General features: G+C 40.5%; 1 protein-coding gene across 2 annotated transcripts in view; it reads left to right on the top strand.

Moving 5' to 3' along the window:
* SENP5 (SUMO specific peptidase 5) overlaps nucleotides 1-20,901 on the top strand; it is a 70,133-nt gene that overhangs the window by 44,476 nt on the left and 4,756 nt on the right. The window contains exons 7-8 of one of the 2 annotated variants that reach the window (XM_025376887.1): nucleotides 15,561-15,698; nucleotides 20,027-20,110. In XM_025376887.1, coding sequence (XP_025232672.1) covers nucleotides 15,561-15,698; nucleotides 20,027-20,110 — 222 coding nt within the window. The remainder of the gene's footprint in view (nucleotides 1-15,560; nucleotides 15,699-20,026; nucleotides 20,111-20,901) is intronic. The other variant, XM_025376888.1, reaches the window with a different exon arrangement.

Raw genomic sequence — 20,901 nt, 5'->3', positions numbered from 1 at the left:
TTAGGGGAGATTTTAATATAGACTATAATATATTCAGGGGTCAGCAATCTTTTTCTGAAATAGCCAGATAGTAAATACTTCGAGTTTTGCAGACCTTATGGTCTCTGATTTATCTACTCACCTGTTACAGCACAGAAGCAGATACAGATAATGCCCAAATAGTGAGTGTGGCTGTGTTTCAGTTAAACTTAATAAAAACTGGCAGTGGGCCATATTTGGCCATTCATGCATTAGATGATATTAGTAAACTGATGTTAAATATCTTGTTTGGTCAGAGATAGTGAGATTGTGGTTATATAGGAGAAAACATCTGAAGTAGTTAGGGGTAAAATATTGTGATTGATGTCTCCTTCCAACAAAGTGTACAAGTATATGCAAAAAAATAAAAAGCCAGGCAAAATGGTAGGTACTTATAGTTCCAGCTACTCAGGAGGCTGAGGCAGGAGCATTGCTTGAGCCCAGGGGTTTGTTTTTAAAAATATATATATATCTAGGCCGGGCGTGGTGGCTCAAGCCTGTAATCCCAGCACTTTGGGAGGCCGAGACGGGCGGATCATGAGGTCAGGAGATCGAGACCATCCTGGCTAACACGGTGAAACCCCGTCTCTACTAAAAAATACAAAAACTAGCCGGGCGAAGTGGCGGGTGCCTGTAGTCCCAGCTACTCGGGAGGCTGAGGCAGGAGAATGGCGTGAACCCAGGAGGTGGAGCTTGCAGTGAGCTGAGATCGGGCCACTGCACTCCAGCCTGGGTGGCAGAGCGAGACTCCGTCTCAAAAAAAAAAACAAAAAAAAAACAAAAAAAATATATATATATCTATATCTACACACACATACATATGTGTGTGGGGAGGGGTTTTATAAGAATTGGTTAAGCTGAGAGGAGGAGGAGCAAGACGGCAGAATAGTACCCTTCAACCATCGTCCTCCTGCAGGAACACCAAATTGAACAACTATCCATGCAACAAAGCACCTTCATAAGAACCAGAAATCAGGTGAGTGATCCTAGTACCTGGTTTAACATCATCTCAAGGAAAGAGGCACTGAAGAGGGTAGGAAAGACACTCTTGCATTGCCTACACCACCCCTTCCCTATCCCCTGGCAATGTGCGGAGATAGAATCTGTGTGCCTGGAGGAGGAAGAGCAAAATGATTGTGGGACTTTGCATTGAAACTCCAGTGCTGTCCTATCACAGTGGAATACAACACAGGGCAGAATTCTGCCAGCACCCATGGAGGGAGCATTCAGACTAACCCCAGCCAGAGGAGCATCTTCCGCACCAGTGGTAGGAACCTGAGTTGCAGCTCGTTCCACCACCAGCTGAGTAAAGCAGACTTGAGTCCTGAATAAATACGAAAGGCAGTCAGGCCACAGGACTGCATTCCTTTGGCAAGTTCTGGCACTGCGCTGGGCTCCGAGCCTGTGGATTTGGGGTACACACAACTCAGACACCAGCTCTGGTGGTGAAGGGATTGCCACTCCCCTATCTTGAAGCAGTGGAGTTTGGGGAGACACTCTTTCCACTTGGGGAAAGGAGAGGAAAGAGTACAGAATATTGTGTCTTGCAACTCGAGCACTAGCTGAGCCACAGTAAAATAAAGCACCGATCATTCCTGAAGCCTCCAATTCTAGGCCCTAGCTCCTGGATGGTATTTCTAGCCCTGCTCTGGGCCAGAAGGGAATCTACTGGCCCTGAAGGGAAGGGCCCAGTCTTGGAAGAATTTACCACCTACTGAGTTAGAGAGCCCTTGGACTTTGAATAAATATCAGCGGTCACCAGGCAGGAGTTGCCACATGTGTTCAGTTGTGACCCAGTCCAGTGCCAGCTGTGGTTGTGCTTGGGAGTGCTTGCACCACCCCTCCCCCAACTCCAGGCAGCCCAGCATGGAGAGAGAGACTATTGTTTGGGGTAAAGTGAAGGAAGAGAATGAGAGATTGCCTAATAATCTAGGAAATTCTACTCCATCTTACACAAGCACACCAAGGTGAGACCTCTAGGAGCCTGCAAGAGTCACATTCTTACTGGGCTTGGGGCTCCCTGTAGTGCAGATATGGCTGCAGTGACCAAAGACTTAGATTACAATACTCAATTTCCTTTGAATACCTGGAAAGCCTTCTCAAGAAGGACAGATAAAAACAAGTCCAAACTGTGAAGATTAGAATAAATACCTAACTCTTGAATGCCCAGACGTCAATGAAGACCTGCAGGCATCAAGAACATCCAGGAAGGCTGGGCATGGTGAGTCACACCTGTAATCCCAGCACTTTGGGAGGCTGAGGCGGGCATCACCTGAGGTCAGGAGTTCGAGACCTGCCTGGCCAACATGGTAAAACTCCATCTCTACTAAAAATATAAAAAAAATAGCTGGGCGTGGTGGCAGGCACCTGTAATCCCAGCTACTCAGGAGGCTAAGGCAGGAGAATCACTTAAAGTTGAGAGGTGGAGGTTGCAGTGAGCCGAGATCACGCCATTGCACTGGAGCCTGGGTGGCAAGAGTGAAACTTTGTCTCAAAAAAAAAAAAAAAAAAAAGGAACTTCCAGGAAAACATAACCTCACCAAACAAACTAAAGGCACCAATGACCAGTCTCAGAGTGACAGAGATACGTGACCTCTCAGACAATTGAAAATAGCTGTTTTGAGGAAGCCCAGAGAATTTCAAAATAACACAGAGAAGGAATTTAGAATCCTGTGAGAGAAATTTAACAAAGAGATTGACTGGTTTTTTTGTTTTTTTTTTTTGAGACAGAGTTTCCCTCTTGTTGCCCAGGCTGGAGTGCAGTGGTGCGATCTTGACTCACTGCAACCTCTGTCTCCCAGGTTCAAGCAATTATTCTGCCTCAGCCTCCTGAGTAACTGGGATTAGAGGCATGTGCCAGTACGCCTGGCTAATTTTGTATTTTTAGTAGAGACGGGGTTTCACCATGATGGTTGGGCTGGTCTCAAACTCCTGACCTTGTGATCTGCCCACCTCAGCCTCCCAAAGTTCCAGGGTTACAGGTGTGAGTGACCGCACCTGACTGAGATTGACATATTTTTTTAAAAAAATTAAAAGCAGAGGCTGGGCACAGTGGCTGACACCTATAATCCCAGCATTTTGGGAGGCCAAGGCGGGCGGATCACTTGAGGCAGGAGTTTGAGACAAACCTTGCCAACATGGCAAAACTCCATCTCTACTAAAAATACAAAAATTAGCCGGGCCTGGTGACGCAGGCCTATAATCCCAGCTATTCGGGAGGCTGAAGCACAAGAATCGCTTGAACCTGGGAGACAGAAATTGCAGTGAGCCAAGATCATGCCATTGCACTCCAGCCTGGGCAACAGAGTGAACTCTGTCTCAAAACAAACAAAAAAACCCCAACAAAACACAAAAAAACACATTCTGGAGCTGAAAAATTCAGTTGACAAACTAAAAAATACATCAGAATCAACAGCAGAATTGATCAAGTAGAAGAAAGAATTAGTAAGCTTAAGGACAGACTATATGAAAATACACAGAGGAGACAAAAGAATGAAGCAAACCTACAAGATCTAGAAATCATAGGGCAGATCTGAGAGTTACTCGTTTCAAAGAGGAGGTAGAGAGAGAGAGAGAGAGAGGGTAGAAACTTCATCAAATAGTAACAGAGCTTTCCAAAGCCAGAGAAAGTTACCAATATTCAGGTACAAGAAGATCCTAGAACACCCAGAAGATTTAACATAAATAAGATTACCTCAAGGCATTTGATAATCAAACTCCCAAAGGTTGAGGATAAAGAAAAAATCCTTAAAGCAGTGAGAGAAAAGAACAAATAACATGTAAAGGAGCTCCAATACATCTGGCAGCAGACTTTTCAGTGGAAACCTTACAGGCCAGGAGAGAGTGGCATGTCAAGTGCTGAAGGAAAAAAACGTTTATCCTAGAATATCATACTCAGCAAAAATATACTTCAGACATGAAGGAGAAATACTTTCCCAGACAAACAAAAGCTCTGAAGGATTTTGTCAATATCAGACCTGACCTGTAAGAGATGGTAAGGGGAGTTCTTTAATCTGAAAGGAAAGGACATTAATGAGCAATAAGAAATCATCCAGAGGTACAGAACTCACTGGTATCAGTAAGTGCACAAGAACAGAATGGCTTGACACATTAATTGCCATATGTAAGCCATATTTTGAGTAGGAAGACTACAAAGCCTATCAAAAATTATAACTACAATTTGTTAAGAGATAGTATAACAAGATAAATAGAAACAGTGGCCGGGCACGGTGGCTGTTGCCTGTAATCCCAGCACTTTGGGAGGCTGAGGCGGGTGGATCATGAGGTCAAGAGATCAAGACCATCCTGGTTAACACGGTGAAACCCCGTCTCTACTAAAAATACAAAAAATTAGCTGGGCGTGGTGGTGGGCACCTGTTGTCCCAGCTACTTGGGAGGCTGAGGCAGGAGCATGGCGTGAACCTGGGAGGCAGAGCTTGCAGTGAGCTGAGATCGCTCCACTGCACTCCAGCCTGGGCGACAGAGCAAGACTCTGTCTCAAAAAAAAAAAAAAAAAAAATCAAAACAACAAAAAGTCAAAGAGGGAGATGCAGTTAAAGTGTAGAGTTCTGTTTTAGTTTTCTCTTGGCTTTTTTTTTTTTTTTTTACTGGAGTTAGTGGAGTTATCAGTTTAAAATAGTTGGATAGTTGGTTGTAAGATGATGTTTGCAAGCCTCATGAGGCTTTTATTTTGAGGTAACCATATAACATCAAAACAAAAAATCTACAACAGGTATACAAAAAATAAAAAGCAAGAAATAAAAATATACTACCAGAGAAAATCATTTCAACACGAAGAAAGGGAGGAAGGGAAGACTATAAAACAAGTAGAAAGCAGATAACAAAATGGCATAGGAAGTCCTTACGTATCAATAATAACACTGAATGTAAATGGACTAAAGTCTCTAATCAAAAGACATAGATTAGTTGAATGGAAAGAAAAACAAAACCCAACTATATGCTACCTACAAGAAACTCACTTCACCTATAAAGATACACAGACTGAAAGGGCTGGAAAAACCAGACCTCTTTTTCCATATAAATAGAAGTCAAAAAAAGAGAGCAGAGTAGCTATACTTAATGTCAGGTAAAATAGGTATTAAGATAAAAATTATTAAAAAGAGATAAGGTCATTATATAATGATAAAAAGGTCAGTAAGACAATATAAAAATTGTGTATGTGTATCTCCACACATACCTTACACTGGGGCACCCAGATATATAAAGCAAATATTATCCAAGCTAAAGAGAGATACCATCACAAAGAAGGCAAGAAAACAAACAAACAACAACAACAAAGAAAAAAAAAAAAAAAAAAACAAGAAAAGAGCCAAAGAGAGACAGACTCCAATGCAATAAGAGCTAGAGACCTCAATACCCAACTTTCAACACTGGACTCAAAATCAACAAAGGACCAGGTGCAGTGGCTTATGCCTGTAATCCTACCAGTCTGGGAGACTGAGGTGGGTGGATTACTTGAGGTCAGGAGTTCAAGACTGGCCTGGCCAACTTGGTGAAGCGCTGTCTCCACTAAAAATACAAAAATTAGCCAGGTGTGGTGGCAGGCACCTGTAGTCCTAGCTATTTGGGAGGCTGGGGCAGAAGAATCGCTTAACCCTAGCAGTGGAGGTTTCGGTGAGCCAAGATTGCGCCACTGCACTCCAGCCTGGGCAACAGAGTGAGACTCCATCTCAAAACAAAAAAAATCAACAAAGAAACACTGGACTAGCCAGGGGCGGTGGCTCATGCCTGTAATCCCAGCACTTTGGGAGACCAAGGTGGGCAGATCACCTGAGGGCAGGAGTTCAAGACCCAGCCTGGCCAACATGGTGAAACCCCATCTCTAGTAAAAATACAGAATTAGCCAGGCGTAGTGGCACATGCCTGTAATCCCAGCTACTTGGGAGGCTGAGGCAGGAGAATCGCTTGAACCTGGGAGGCGGAGGTTGCAGTGAGGCAAGATCGCCATTGCACTCCAGCCTGGGCAACAAAAGGAAACTCCTCAAAAAAAGAAGAAAATTGAAAACTTTATTCAAACAAATGAAAATGGAGATATAACATATGAAAGCCTATGGGATACAGCAAAAGCACTACTAAGAGAAAAGTTTATAGCAATAAGTGCCTACATTCAAAAAAGTAGAAAAACTTCAATAAACAACCTAATGATGCATCTTAACTAGAAAAGCAAGAGCAAACCAAACCCAAAATTAGAAGAAAAGGAATAATAAAGATAGGCCTAGAAATAATTGAAATTAAAATAAACCAATACAAAAGATAAATTAAACAACAGTTGGTTTTTTGAAATGGTAAAATTGACAAACCTTTAGCCAGACTAAGAAAAAAAGAGACTGAAAATCAGAGAGAAAAAGGAGATATTACAGCTGATGTCACAGAAATTCAAAGCACCATTAGAGACTACTATAAACAATGATATATCAATATATTGGAAAACCTACAAGAAAAGAAATGGGTAAATTCGTAGACACATACAACTTACCAAGATTGAATCATGAAGAAATCCAAATCCTGAATAGACCAATAAAAAGTTATAAGATCAAAGCCATAATAAAAAGTTTCCCTTCAAAGCAAGCCCAGGACCCAGTGGCTTTACTTCTGAATTCTTCCAAACATTGAAGGAACTCATAGGCTTTGCATGGTGGCTCACACCTTTAATCCCAGCACTTTGGGAGGCCAAGGTGAGAAGACAGTTTGAGAACAGCCTGGGCAAGATAGTGAGACCCTGTCTGTAACTCTCTAAATAATAATAATATTTTTAATGTTAAAAAAGAACTTATACCAATCCTGCTCAAACTATTCCAGAAAATCAAGGAGGAGGGAATACATTCAGACTCATTCTGTGAGACCAGTATTACCCTGATACCAAAACCAGACAAGTACACATTGAAAAAGGAAAACTACAGGCCAGTATCTTTGATGAACATAGATGTAAACATTCTCAACCAAATACTGGCAAATCAAATTCAACAACATATTAAAAAGATCATCATGATCAAGTGGGATCCATCCCAGAGATGCAAGGATGGTTCAACATACATAAATCAGCGTGATGCTCATATTAGCAGAATGAAAGATGAAATCATATGATCATTTCCATTGATGCTGAAAAAACATTCACAATTTAACACATGGTAAAAACCTCAACAACAAAAAAACTGTAGAGAAGGAACATATTTCAACACAATAAAAGCATGTCTGACAAACCCACAGGTAATATCATACATAGTGAACGGGGAAAACCTGATAGCCTTACCTCAAACATCTGGAACAAGACAAGGATGCCCACTTTCACCACTGTTATTCAATACTGGAAGTCCTAGCTAGGGCAATTAGACAAGAGAAAGGGCATCTAAACTGGAATGGAAGAACTCAAATTATCCTTGTTTGCAGACATTATAATCTTACACTTAGAAAAACCTAGACGCAAAGCACTTGGATTAGTTTATACCCATAATTATAACTCACGCCCATAATCCTAGTGATTTGGGAAGCCAAGGCAGGAGGATTGTTTGAGGCCAGCCTGAGCAGCATAGTGAGAGCCTTTCTGTACACACACAAAAAATGAAAAAATTAGCTGAACATGGTACCATGTGCCTGTAGTGCCAACCACTAAGAGACTGAGGCAGGAGGTTCACTTGTGAGGTTGAGGGTGCAGTGAGCTGTGATTGCACCATTCTACTCCAGGTTGGCTGACAGAGTGAGACCTTGTCTCTAAAAAAAAAAAAAAAGATGCCAGGCATGGTGGCTTACTCTTGTAATGCCAGCACTTTGGGAGGCCAAGGTGGGCGGATTGCAAGGTCAGGAGATCGAGACTATCCTGGTCAACATGGGGAAACCCCGTCTCTACTAAAAATACAAAAATTAGCTGGGCATGGTGGCGCGCACTGGTAGTCCCAGCTACTTGCAGGGCTGAGGCAGAAGAATCGCTTGAACCTGGGAGGCAGAGGTTGCAGTGAGCTGAGATTGCGCCACTGCACTCCACCCTGGTGACAGAGCGAGACTCTGTCTCAAAAAAAAAAGAAGAAAATAACCTAAACTCTACTGGAAAACTATTAAAACTGGCTGGGTGCGATGGCTCACGCCTGCAATCCCAGCACTCTGGGAGGCCAAAGCAGGCAGATCACGAGGTCAAGAGATTGAGAGCATCCTGGCCAACGTGGTGAAACCCCATTTCTACTAAAAATACAAAAATTAGCTGGGTGTGGTGGCGTGTGCCTGTTATCCCAGCTACTCTGGAGGCTGAGACTGGAGAATCTCTTGAACCCAGGAGGCAGAGGTTGCAGTGAGCCAAGATCACACCATTGCACTGCAGCCTGGATGACAGAGTGAGACTTCATCTTAAAAAAAAAAAAAAAAAAAAAGCTTTTATCAGAAGACAGGCAATAAACGAATGCTGGTGAGGATGTAGAGAAAGGGGAACCCTTGTACCCTGTTGGTGGGAATGTAAACTAGTGCAGCCACTATGGAGAACAGTACAGAGGTTCCACAAAAAGCTAAAAACAGAACTACTACCATATGATCTAGCAATCCCACTGCTAGGTATAGATCCAAAAGAAAGGAAGTCAGTATGTCGAAGAGATACCTGCACTCCCGTGTTTATTGTAGCACTATTCACAATAGCCAATATTCACAATAGCCAAGATTCTGTATCAACCTGTCCATGAACAGATCAATGGATGAAGAGAATGTGGGCCATATACGTAATAGAATATTACTCAGCCATTAAAAAACAATGAAATCCTGTCATTTACTACGGCATAGATGGAACTGGAAGAGATTATGTTAAGTGAAATAAGTCAGGCACAGAAAGATGTCACATGTTCTCATTCGTGTGGGAGCTAACAAAACAATTGAAGTCACGGAGCTAGTAGAATGATGGTTAGCAGAGTCTGGGAGGGTAATGGGGAGCAGGGGAAAATTTGGGGATGGTTAGTGGGTACAAAAATATAGTCAGAATGAATAAGATCTAGTGTTTGATAGCAAATACGATGACTATAATCAACAATAATTTATTGTGTATTTAAAATTAAAAGAGTAGAATTGGAATGTTTCCAGTAGAAATCAATGATAAATACTTGAGGTGATAGAGACCCTGCGTCCTCTGATGTGATTATTACACATTGTATGCCTGTGTCAAATCATCACATGTACCTATAAATAAAACACCTGTTAGTACCCATAAAAATAGAAAAAAGGAATTGATTAATCCAAGTACATGATAGATGGGTATTAATGACATTGTCAAGTATTTTTTAAAGGTTTAAGTTTTTTCATAATGAAAAAGAAGAAATTCTACCAGCATTTTAAACTTCTACCCAATGATACCATTAATTTTATTATGGATAATTTTAGACATAATAATAATTAGAATAGCATCATGAATCCCCATGAATCTGTCATCCAACCTCAAAAATTAACATTTTGCCATTCTAGTTTTATGTTTATCTCTACCCACTCCCCTCTCCACTCTGTGATTATTTTTGGTGAACTTTTTTGAGGTATAATGTATGTGCAATAAACTGCATCCATTCAAAGTATAAGTTGATGAGTTTTAACAATTGCACACGCTTGTGAAACTGTCGCCACAATCAAGATACAGGACAATTTTGTCATCTCCAAAAGAGTTCTTATAATCCTTTGTACAGCCTTTCTTTGCCCAGCCCCCAACCCAGCAACCACTAATCTGCTTTTTGTCACTCTAGACAACTTTGCATTTTCTAGAAGTATATAAGTAGAATCATACCCCATACAAATTTGTTTGGTTTCTTTTATTCAGCATAAAGGTTTTGAGATTCATCCATGTGACCGTGTGTGTCAATAGTGTGTTTCTTTTAGTTGCTGAGTAGTAGTCTATTGTATAGATAGATCACATTTGTCATCCATCCGCTGGCTGATGGATATTTGCATTGTGTCCCATTTTTCGCTCTTACGAATAAAACTGCTATATAACATTTGTGTATAAGTCTGTGCGTAGATACACATTATCAATTTCCTGGTTAAATACTTAGAAGTGGAATTGCTAGATCATATGGTGAGTGCACATTTAACTTTTCAAGAAACTTAAACCATTTTCCACAGTGATAATCTGTTTTATAATCCATACAGCATTTTACATATGAGAGTTCCTTTGTTCTATATCCTCAGATTTGGTGTTATCATTCTTGTTAATTTTTTTTTTTTTTTTTTTTTTTGAGACGGAGTCTTGCTCTGTCGCCCAGGCGGCAGTGCAGTGGCGCGATCTCCATTCACTGCAACCTCCGCCGCCTCTGGGGTTCGCGCCATTCTCCTGTCTCAGCCTCCCTAGAAGTTGGGACTACAGGCACCCGCCATCACGCCCAGCTACTTTTTTTTGTAGTTTTAGTAGAGACGGGGTTTTACCATGTTCGCCAGGAAAGTCTCGATCTCCTGACCTTGTGATCCGCCTGCCTCGGCCTCCCAAAGTGCTGGGATTATAGGCGTGAGCCACTGCGCCCGGCCCTGTTGTTATTTTTTAATTGAGTCAGAGTCTTGCTTTGTTGACTAGGCTGGTCTCAAATTCTTGGCCTCAACGAGACCTCACAAAAGATGATATATAACTTTCAGTTTGTCTGTGTTCTTATGCTAACACTGTATCCTCCCACCTCAGCCTCCCAAAGTGTTGGGATTACAGATGTGAGCTACCATGGCTAGCCTCTTCTTAATTTTACCATTTTAATGGTTATGTGTAATATTGTCTCATTGTGGTTTTAGTTTTTATTTCCTTGGTGACTAATGACATTGAGCACCTTTTCATGTGCTTTTTATATCTTTGGCCTTTTTGTATCTTTTAAAAAATTATATTGTTACGTATATTATTGTAAGTGCTTCCTACAAAAGACTGTACTGAGTACTTTTTTTTTTTTTTTTTTTGAGACGGAGTCTCTGTCGCTCAGGCTGGCATGCACTGGCGCGATCTCGGCTCACTGCAACCTCTGCCTCCTGGGTTCAAGCAATTCTCCTGCCTCAGCATCCTAAGTAGCTGGGACTACAGGTGCCCGCCACCATGCCTGGCTCATTTTTGTATTTTTAGTAGAGACGAGGTTTCACCATGTTGTCCAGGCTGGTCTCAAACTCCTGACCTCAAGTGATCCACCCACCTTGGCCTCCTGAAGTGCTAGGATTACAGGCATGAGCCACTGCACCCAGTTGAGTACTTTTAAAATTATGTAAAATACACATAAAATTTAGTATCTTACTCATTTTTAAGTGTACAGTTCAGTAGTATTAAGTATATTCACAATATTAGGCAACCAGTCTGCAAAACTTTTTCATCTTGCAAAACTGAAACTTGTATATCATATTTTGTGAAGTCTCTGTTAATACTGTTTGCCCTTTATTGGATTATCTTTTTATTACTGAGTTGTAGGAGATGTTTTTATGTTCTGGATACAAGTTATTTGTCAGGTCTATGCTTTGTTATTGTTTTCTCTCCTCCTGCAGCTTCTCTGTTTGTTTTCTTAACTCTTTTGATGAAATCTAATTTACTATACTTTTCTATTATAGTTGCTGCTTTCTATGTCCAGTCTAAAATATATTTGCCTCCTGTGTTTTCTTACAATAGCGTTGTAGTTTCCAGTTTTACATTTACATCTCCAATGCATCTCAATGAATTTTGTATGTGAGAAGTGAGGTAGGTCGGGCACGGTGGTTCACACCTGTAATCCCAGCACTTTGGGAGGCCGAGGCAGGCGGATCACCTGAGGTCGGGAGTTTGAGACCAACTTGACCAACATGGAGAAACCCTGTGTCTACTAAAAATATAAAATTAGCCAGGTGTGTGGAGCATGCCTGTAATACCAGCTGCTTGGGAGGATGAGGCAGGAGAATCACTTGAACCCAGGAGACGGAGGTTGCAGTGAGCCGAGACAGTGCCATTCCATTCCAGCCTGGGCAACAGAAGCAAAACTTTGTCTCAAAAAAAAAAAAAAAAAAAAAGTAGGGAGGATCAAGATTTTTTTTTTTCCTTAGTGTACTTTTCTTTTCCAATTTAATTGCTTTGACACCATTATAGAAAGTCAACTGATCATATATGTGTAGGTCTACTTCTGGATTTTCTGTTCTCTTACACTGATGCCTATTTTTTATGTTAACACTACACGATATTACTGTATCTTCATAGTGTGTCTGAAAAGCACTGTGAGTCTGCCAGCTTTATCCTTTTTCCAGATTGTTTTGGCAATTCTGAGTCCTTTGCATTTTCATATAAACTTTAAAATTAGTTTATCAAACTCTGTTTAGTAAGCATGCTGGATTGATTGGGATCGTGTTTATACATTAGTTTGGGGAGAATGGACATCTAATAATATTAAGCCTTTCAGTCTATGAACATGGTATATCTTTGCATTTATTTAGGTCTTTAATTTTTCTCAGCATTATTTGTAATTTTTAGTGTATACATCTTATATATACATTCTTGTTAAATGTATCCTTAAGTATTCATGTTGCTGAAATGGCTATGAACAGAGTTTTAAAAATATTATCTTCTAGTTGTTTATATATAAAAATACAGTTGATTTCTGTATTTTGACTTTGTATCTTCTGACCTTACCAAAGTCATTTACTGCTTCTAGGAGCTTTTTTGGATATTCTGTGAAGTTTTCATAGACACGTAACATCTGTAGGTAGTGACAGTTTTATTTCATTCTTTGCAATCTGTATGCCATTTTTTTCCTTGCCTTACTGCACTGGCTAAGACTTGGTACAATGTTGAATATAAGTAATGAGATAGACGTCTTTCCCTAGTTCTCAATCTTGGAAAACGTTCAGTTTTTCACTATTGTGTATGATGTCAGCTGTAGGCTTTCCTATTATTCCTATTTTCCTGAGAGTTTTTAATTATAAGTAAATACTGAATTTCATCAAACGCTTTTCCTGCATCTAAGCAGATGAACCTATGGTTTTTCTTCTTTATTCTGCGAATGGGACCCAAACTGAAGGAGCAACACCTTTCTTGAGACATGGCAGTCTCACATGGTAGCTCTTAAAGTTTCAATTTGATCATGACATAATTTCACTTCTGGTTATTACATCCTTTTGATTAAAGCAAATCACATGACAGGACTACACTTCTCTCTTTGGGAGGGCAGAGAAGTCACATGGCATGGGCAGGCCTGTGTAATCTTCTTACAGGGAGGGCAACAAATAATTGGGGTCAGTGATACAATCTGTCATGCACATTGTTCTTAATTATGTGTACAGGTTAAATATCCCTTATCCAAAATGCTTGGGACTAGAAGTGTTTTGGATTTTGGACTCTTTCAGATTTTATAATATTTGTATATATATAATGAGGTATTTGGGGGGTAGAACCAAAGTCTAAACACAAAATTCACTTATGTTTCATATACACCTTAGATGCATGGCCCAAAGGTAATTTACAATATTCTTAGTAATTTTGTATATGCAACAGTTTATGTACATTGACCCATCAGAAAGCAAACGTGTCACTATCTCAACCACCCCTGTGGACAATCTGTGGCATCATGTCAGCTCTCAGAAAGTTCAGATTTTGGAGGATTTCAGGTTTTCGGGTTAGGGATATTCAGCCTGTATAAAGCTCTATGTATGTCTGTGTTAATGTGTTAGAAGAAGAAAAATGATTTGGAAAGATAGGTGAAGTGTATCTTTTTCTGTATTTTGTAATTTTTATACAAAAATCTATTTTACAATGTAGGAAACATTACTTTTTGAGAAGAATATAAATCTGGTTTTATTTATTGCTGTATTCTAAATATGATTCCTTGTTTTAGATACTCGGAATTAAAAAAAAAATACTCCGAATTTATAATCTGGAGAGGACCATTGTTTATTATTTTCACTATTTCCTTCTGCCCACCTCACTCCCCTAGGTTGATGCAGAAACTGAAAAGCTAAAGTGATTTTTCTCCAGGGTCATGAAGACTTACAGAAGATTCATTTAGAGCAGGACACGATTTGAATATCAGAAAGCGAGAAGGAAATCTTGGGAAATTAGTTTCAGAGAATTTGAGGTAGTTTAAAATGTTTTAACCCAAGTAATCACCAAATTACTCTAACCTGAGAAGGCAAATTGATTCACCCTTTTACAAATGTGTGTGGAGCACCTACTACTTTATCACCCACTCTACACTGGAATTTCGAGTGGAATAGCAAGCATTTCTAGACTGTAAAGGGATATCTATTACGATATAAAGGTGTGTTATGATTGTAAAGGATGCATAAAGTATTATCAAGGATGTTTTTCTCAATTTTGACATTTGAGAGACCCAAGCAAGTAATCATAATAACTAAGATATTTGGTTACTTATAATGGGCTAAACAGAGTTTTATGCATCTTACACATATTCTTTTATTACTTTTAAAAACTTCATAAGGTAGGTACTATTTTCTATGCATTTTATTAGTTGAGGAAATTAAGGTGCAAAGAAGCTAAGGAAATTGCCAGAGTCATCTGACCAATAAGTGGAAGAGCCACAATTTGAACTTGAGCAGACTTGCTTCAGAGCCCATGATCTTAACTGCTGCTTACACCATATCTGTAGAAAGAGTCTGTAGATGCAGTTTCAGGGTGTCACTGTGTGTCGCCCAGGCTGGAATGCAGAGGTGTGATCATGGCTCACTACAGCCTCCACCTCCTGGGCTCAAGTGATCCTGCTGCTTCAGCCTCCCACAGTAGCTGGGACTGCAGGCATGTACCACCACACCTGGCTGATTTTTTATTTTTATTTATTTATTTTTCTTGAGACAAGGTCTGGCTCTGTCACCTAGGCTGGAGTGCAGTGGCGCAATCTCTGCTCAATGCAACCTCTGCCTCCCAGGCTCAAGCCATCCTTTCAACCATAGCCTACCAAGTAGCTGCGACTGCTGGTGCACACCACCACACCCAGCTAGTTTTTGTATTTTTTGTAGATACAGGGTTTCGCCGTGTCACCCAGGCTGGTCTCAAATTCTTAAGCTCAAACGATCTGCCCGCGTTGGCCTCTCAAAGTGCTGGGCTTACAGGCGTGAGCCACTGAGCCCGGCCTGATTTTTTATTTTTTGTAGAGACAGAGTCTCATTATGTTGCCCAGGCTGGTCTCAAACTCCTGGGCTCAAGCAGTCCTTCGCCTCAGCCTCCCAATGTACTGGGATTACAGGTGTGAGCCACCGTGCCTGGCCCCTTATACTGTTTTCTAATACTATGATTCCTTTCTAAACAAGAGTTGAATCCAGGTTAAATATGTACATGAGAAAATGAGGTAAGCATAAAAACAAGGAGCCAAGTCATATCAGGCAGTTGACACACAGGTTTAGTAGATGAACTGGAAAACTGTACTTTGTATAGCTTTATTTTTGTATTATTGTTGTGTGTTACAGCTTAATAGTTACAAGCATGGGCTTAGAGTAAGACCTGGGTTCAAATTCTGGTTCATTGCTTACTACTTTTTTGCCCTTGTGTAGGTCACAGGTCAGCAAATGGAAGCTGCTGTTTTTTGGTGGTTTGGATAGCCTGTGGTGATGGCTGCATTTCTTTCTCTTTTCTTGATCAGGTGGATTTGTTTAAAAAGAGCCTTCTGTTGATTCCTATTCACCTGGAAGTCCACTGGTCTCTCATTACTGTGACACTCTCTAATCGAATTATTTCATTTTATGATTCCCAAGGCATTCATTTTAAGTTTTGTGTAGAGGTAAGTTAATATACTGCCTATTTTTTCATTTATTTTATAATTGGCCAAATAGCATCTTAGCTCTAGATAGAACAGCAGCAGTCAAAACCATATAGGAACAGTTTATGTCATGAAAATCCTCTAAAATGTTAGCTGAGAAAAGGACTAGAAGAGGAATCTCTGGCTGAGGAGAGGATCTGTCTAGGATCCAGATCCCCCCTGAGGTACTCCACTTGGATTTTCTCTGTTTTTCCCTTAAAACTACATCTTGAATGTGGTTAGAAATTGTTTTTCTTTGATCATCTTAAAGCTAAAATTGGCTTGTATCTGCAAAATAACTCCTGTAGAATAAACTATAACCCAACGGAATCAATTAACAAAGTATTAGTGTTTAGCTAATAAACAGTTCAACAAGATGGTGGGATACAAAATCAAGAAAAATGAGTAGGTTTCCGGATTTTCCTGCACTATCACGAACCAGTAAGAAAATGTAACTGGGAATAAGATTCCATTTATAAAAGAAACAAAACATAAATAACCTAGGAATATGCCCTAGGAAGAAATGTGGAAATTCTTTATGATGAAAACTCCTAAAGCTTTAGGTACTTAAAAGAAATCTGTACAAAACCGTAAAAGTATTTGAATGAAATATGGAGAATATTATGTTCACAGAGTGGGGAAGGACTTCTTACATGGAACCAAAGAAAAGACATGAGGAACAATTGGATAAATTTAACCACCTCATAATTTAAAACTTCTGTGTATCATAAAGTTAAAAGACAAGCAACAGACTTGGAGAAAATATGTATGATGTAAATAACAGAAAATAATTATCCAGAATACATGGGAAACTCCTACAAATGAATAAGGGGAGGATAAAAGGACCTAATAGAAATGGACAAAGGGTAATTTAGTAAATTTTAGGAAAAATGCAAATAACTATTTAAAAACACATGGAGAGGTGTTCAGCCTCACCAGAAATAAAGGAAATGCAAATGAAAACTACACCAGTTACATTTTTTACCCATTGTGTTAGAAAAAGTGATGCTATTCAAGTGTCTATGTAAGGAAATAGGCATTTGCGTATTTTCTGGTGGAGTGTATAAATTGATACAGCCGCTTGGGGACAGCTGCAGTTCTCATCAGTTCCAAGTGTAAATTAAAAAGATGCACATTCTGTGGCATATCAGTTCCATTTCTTGGTATCTACTCCATAAAAATGCTTGTATCTGCAGATAAGGATGGGGCATGTGCTAGGATGTTCATGGCAGCATTATTTATAATAGTGCTAAATAAAACAACACAAATTTAGCTCTAGCAAGAGAATATAGCTAAATACACTATGGTACAGTATACCCATACTATTAAACTGACCATAGCAGTTAAATAGAATATACTAGACCTTCAAGTCCTCAAATGGAAAGATGTCCAAGGCGTAGAGCTTTAAAAAGCCAATTGTGGAATAATACGGTATAGTACATTTATAGAAAAAAGTACATGTGTATGTGTATATATACAAATACATGCAGGTGTATGTGTAGGCACATACATATATATATATATATATTTGTAAGTAAAAAGATAGGATCTTACCATTTTTGATATCAATGATTATTACCTTTGGGTAAGTGTGGAAAAGCAAGACTAATAGTTAAAGGTGATTTGGCCTTATTTAGAATATTTTTAATTATAAGGAGAATATTTGGCCTTATTTTGGGATTTTTTGGTTTTTTTTACAAGGAGAATATTTTCTTGTATTATTTGTTTAATTAACATTTAATTTTAAAATTAAGTTTAATGCAACCTATGAGGAAAATCAAGTTTTCAAAATCACATTTTCATTTCCAAGAAATCCAGGAAAAAAATACCCCAAAAGGGAGAAGCCTCCTGGGCCCAGAGTTCTCACAATACCAGGTGTGAGCGTCTTTTCCCGTTCCCTTCCCCTAATTCCTTGCCTTTCTCTCAACCAACATATTCCCATACCGGCCAGAGCTCGTCTATATTGTCTCTTTCCTAGACAGACCTGCAAAGATACAACCAAAAGTGCAGCCATATGAGTGCCTTTAAGAATCAGATTCTGACAGGCAGAGGAGAGCAGAGGTGTTGGGAAAATTGTTTCATGTAGGAACTAGTTACTGTGCCTCTTGCTCTGTGCCAGGCACTGATGCGAGGAGTCAGGTAGGACCAGACAGACGTTCACCTTCGTGGAGTGAATGATGGTTAAACAGGATTTTGTTTGTAAAACATGTAAAACATGTAGTTGGATTCAAGTTGATTCTGAATCATTAGCGTCTGGTTCTGCACAGTAATAAAAATTCATCTTCTGAATTTGTGCCCAAGCCCTCCTGCAGAGTTCTTACCTTTTCCGCACAATTACAATTGGCCTAACAATTTTGCATATTTGCAAAAAGACGCTAAGAACAGATTCCTTTTAGGTGGATAACTAGAAGTAATTTGGAGCCAAGTCATCTGGGCAGGTGGGGTCAAGCTGTTTTTTGTTTTAAGAGGATGTAGGGGTTGTAGAAGTGGTGCTTAACTCAGTTAGGGGCCGATATCTCCAAAGAACTGACGAAAAGTGTTTGAAACAGTCACTACATAAATGTGTAGATTCCATGGCAGCAGAGACTGCAAGAGCTTTATTCACTAGTGTCCCCAGCACTTGAACCATTATAGATGCTCAGTACATTTTGAGTGTAGGTGACCATTTTTAAGGACAAATCTTTTTTGCCTGTATTTTACTTAAGAATTTACATATACTGGCCGGGCAGGGTGGCTCACGCCTGTAATCCCAGCACTTTGGGAGGCCAAGGCAGGTGGATCACAAGGTCAAGAGATAGAGACCATCCTGGCCAACATGGTGAACCCCTGTCTCTATTAAAAACACAAAAATTAGCCGGGCGTGGTGGCATGCGCCTGTAGTCCCAGCTACTCGGGAGGCTGAGGCAGGAGAACCGCTTGAACCTGGGAGATGGAGGTTGCAGGGAGCTGAGATCGCACCACTGCACTCTAGCCTGGGTGACACAGCAAGACTCCATCTCAAAAAAAAAAAAAAAAAAATTTACATGTACTGCTTATTCTGAGAACCTAAAGTTACTTGTTTAGAGGGAGAAGAGCAACATGCGGTCAGACTTGGTTAAATATTAAGTATTTGCTTTTATCATGTGTTTTCTTCTGAAGAGGTGGCTTCTAGTCCACCTTTTTTTTTTTTTTCTTTTGAGTCAGAGTCTTACTCTGTCCCCCAGGCTGGAGTGCAGTGGCCCAGTCTTGGCTCATGGCAACCTCTGCCTCCTGGGTTCAAGTGATTCTTGTGTTGCAGCCTCTGGAGTAGCTGGGATTACAGGTGTGCACCACCATGCCTGGCTACTTTTTGTATTTTTAGTAGAAACAGGGTTTCGCTTTGTTGGCCAGGCTGGTCTTGAACTCCTGACCTCACATCATGTGATCCACCCGCCTCAGCCTCCCAAAGTGCTGGGATTATAGATGTGAACCGCTGCGTCTGGCCACGGTCCCCTTTTGTTAGGGGGTGGGTAGGGGGCGTTATTCACATAACCTCTGACTTCACTCTTGATGTGGAGAGAGACGCACAGAGGTTGAGAGTACTGGGGACATTTTGAAACTCCAGCAAGCTTCATCTTGGTAGATATTTCAACAGTGGACTTGACCATATTCAGTATTCAGAATGAATTTTAGTATAACTTTCCAGAAACTGAATGTGAACCTTTTCTGCAGCCCTCAAAAATAAGGAGTGTATCAGAATATCTAAGGCTGGAATGTTTTTCATTTAGTTTTAGTTGTTAATGATGTCTGCCATGGGTTCCTTTCCTCTGTGGAGCACTGGCAATGATAAAGACTTTCTTTTTGACTTGCCAGTATGTAGGTTTCAAATGCAGCAGCTGACTTACTGTTGGTAAGGGCTGGCAATAACCATCCCATAAAATGTTCTGATTAGACAAAGCCAGCATCCACAGTCTGGGTGCAAACTTGAATACAGGAGGTCTGACTCCCCCTTAACAATATGAAATGGAGAGTCTGAAATAAAATTCCAGCTTTAGCCAGGAGCAGTGGTGTACACCTGTAGTCCCAGCTACTTGGAAGGCTGAGGCAGGAGGATCTCTGGAGCCTGAGAGTTCAAGGCTGCAGTGAGCTCTGATCATGCCATTGCACTCCAGCCTGGGTGACGGAGCAAGATCCTCTCTCTTAAAAAAAAAATTTGTTCCAGCTTCTTAATGCATACTCTGCCCAGTTATGGGGCCACAGCCTCCTCTTTTCCTTCTGTCTGCTATGGGCATGTTCCATTTTTCACCAACTGATGGAACACAGCATCTGTGTTGTGGTTTCTTTTTAACCAGAATATAAGAAAGTATTTGCTGACTGAAGCCAGAGAAAAAAATAGACCTGAATTTCTTCAGGGTTGGCAGACTGCTGTTACGAAGGTAAGTATGTGATAACAATGAAACCCAGGCATGTCCAGGGGATGGAATTATGTAAGGGTGGGTGCCTTTAAGAGTATTTGAAGACTGGTGACAGAGATACCAAGGAGAGCCTGGAGGCTCCAGGGAGGCAGCTGAGAATAAACTTCAGTCTAGTATTCATCATCGCTGCTCAGTTGCCCAGTGCTTCCCGGGAGCAAATCACTTCAGTCACTTCCTCCCTGAGGCAGTTGCTAATGATGTGTTTGCTCTTCCGGGGGGAAAAAAAACTTTTTTGGGTGGCACTTGCCTCTTGCATCATGGCTCTTATTTCCACATGACCCATATAGACCCAGAGGAATGCTGAAATGACTATTTGGATCCACTGAGGGGGAGAAGGTGCACTGGGCTACTTGCCAGGCATGTGGGGAAGATAGCCCAGGCACTTCAGTCCCACCACCGTCTGGATGCAGCACCATGTTTGGCCCATGACATTCGAACTGTGAGGCAGAGTGCCCAGGCACAGCCGCTCATTCCTGTCGTAAATACCAGTGTCTTCCATTGATGGCGGGCTGTATTGTTTCCAGTGTTTTTGTGTATTAGATCTCATTTGATCCTTATAACCTGTGAGGTAGGCAGGCCACCTAGGGATAAGCATCATCTTTATTTTGTAAATGAGAAAACTGAAGCCCAGGTGTGATTTTCCCCAAAGGACATCAAAACTATTGATACAGAGTCAGGTCCTTGAATGCAGGTCTGTCTGGATCATTGACACAATGTTATAGGCAGGATCTTGAAACAAACCTTTAACCCAA

This window comes from Theropithecus gelada, chromosome 2, assembly GCF_003255815.1.
Source record: "Theropithecus gelada isolate Dixy chromosome 2, Tgel_1.0, whole genome shotgun sequence".
Lineage (NCBI taxonomy): Eukaryota > Metazoa > Chordata > Mammalia > Primates > Cercopithecidae > Theropithecus > Theropithecus gelada.
This window is presented reverse-complemented; position numbering and strand designations above follow the sequence as displayed.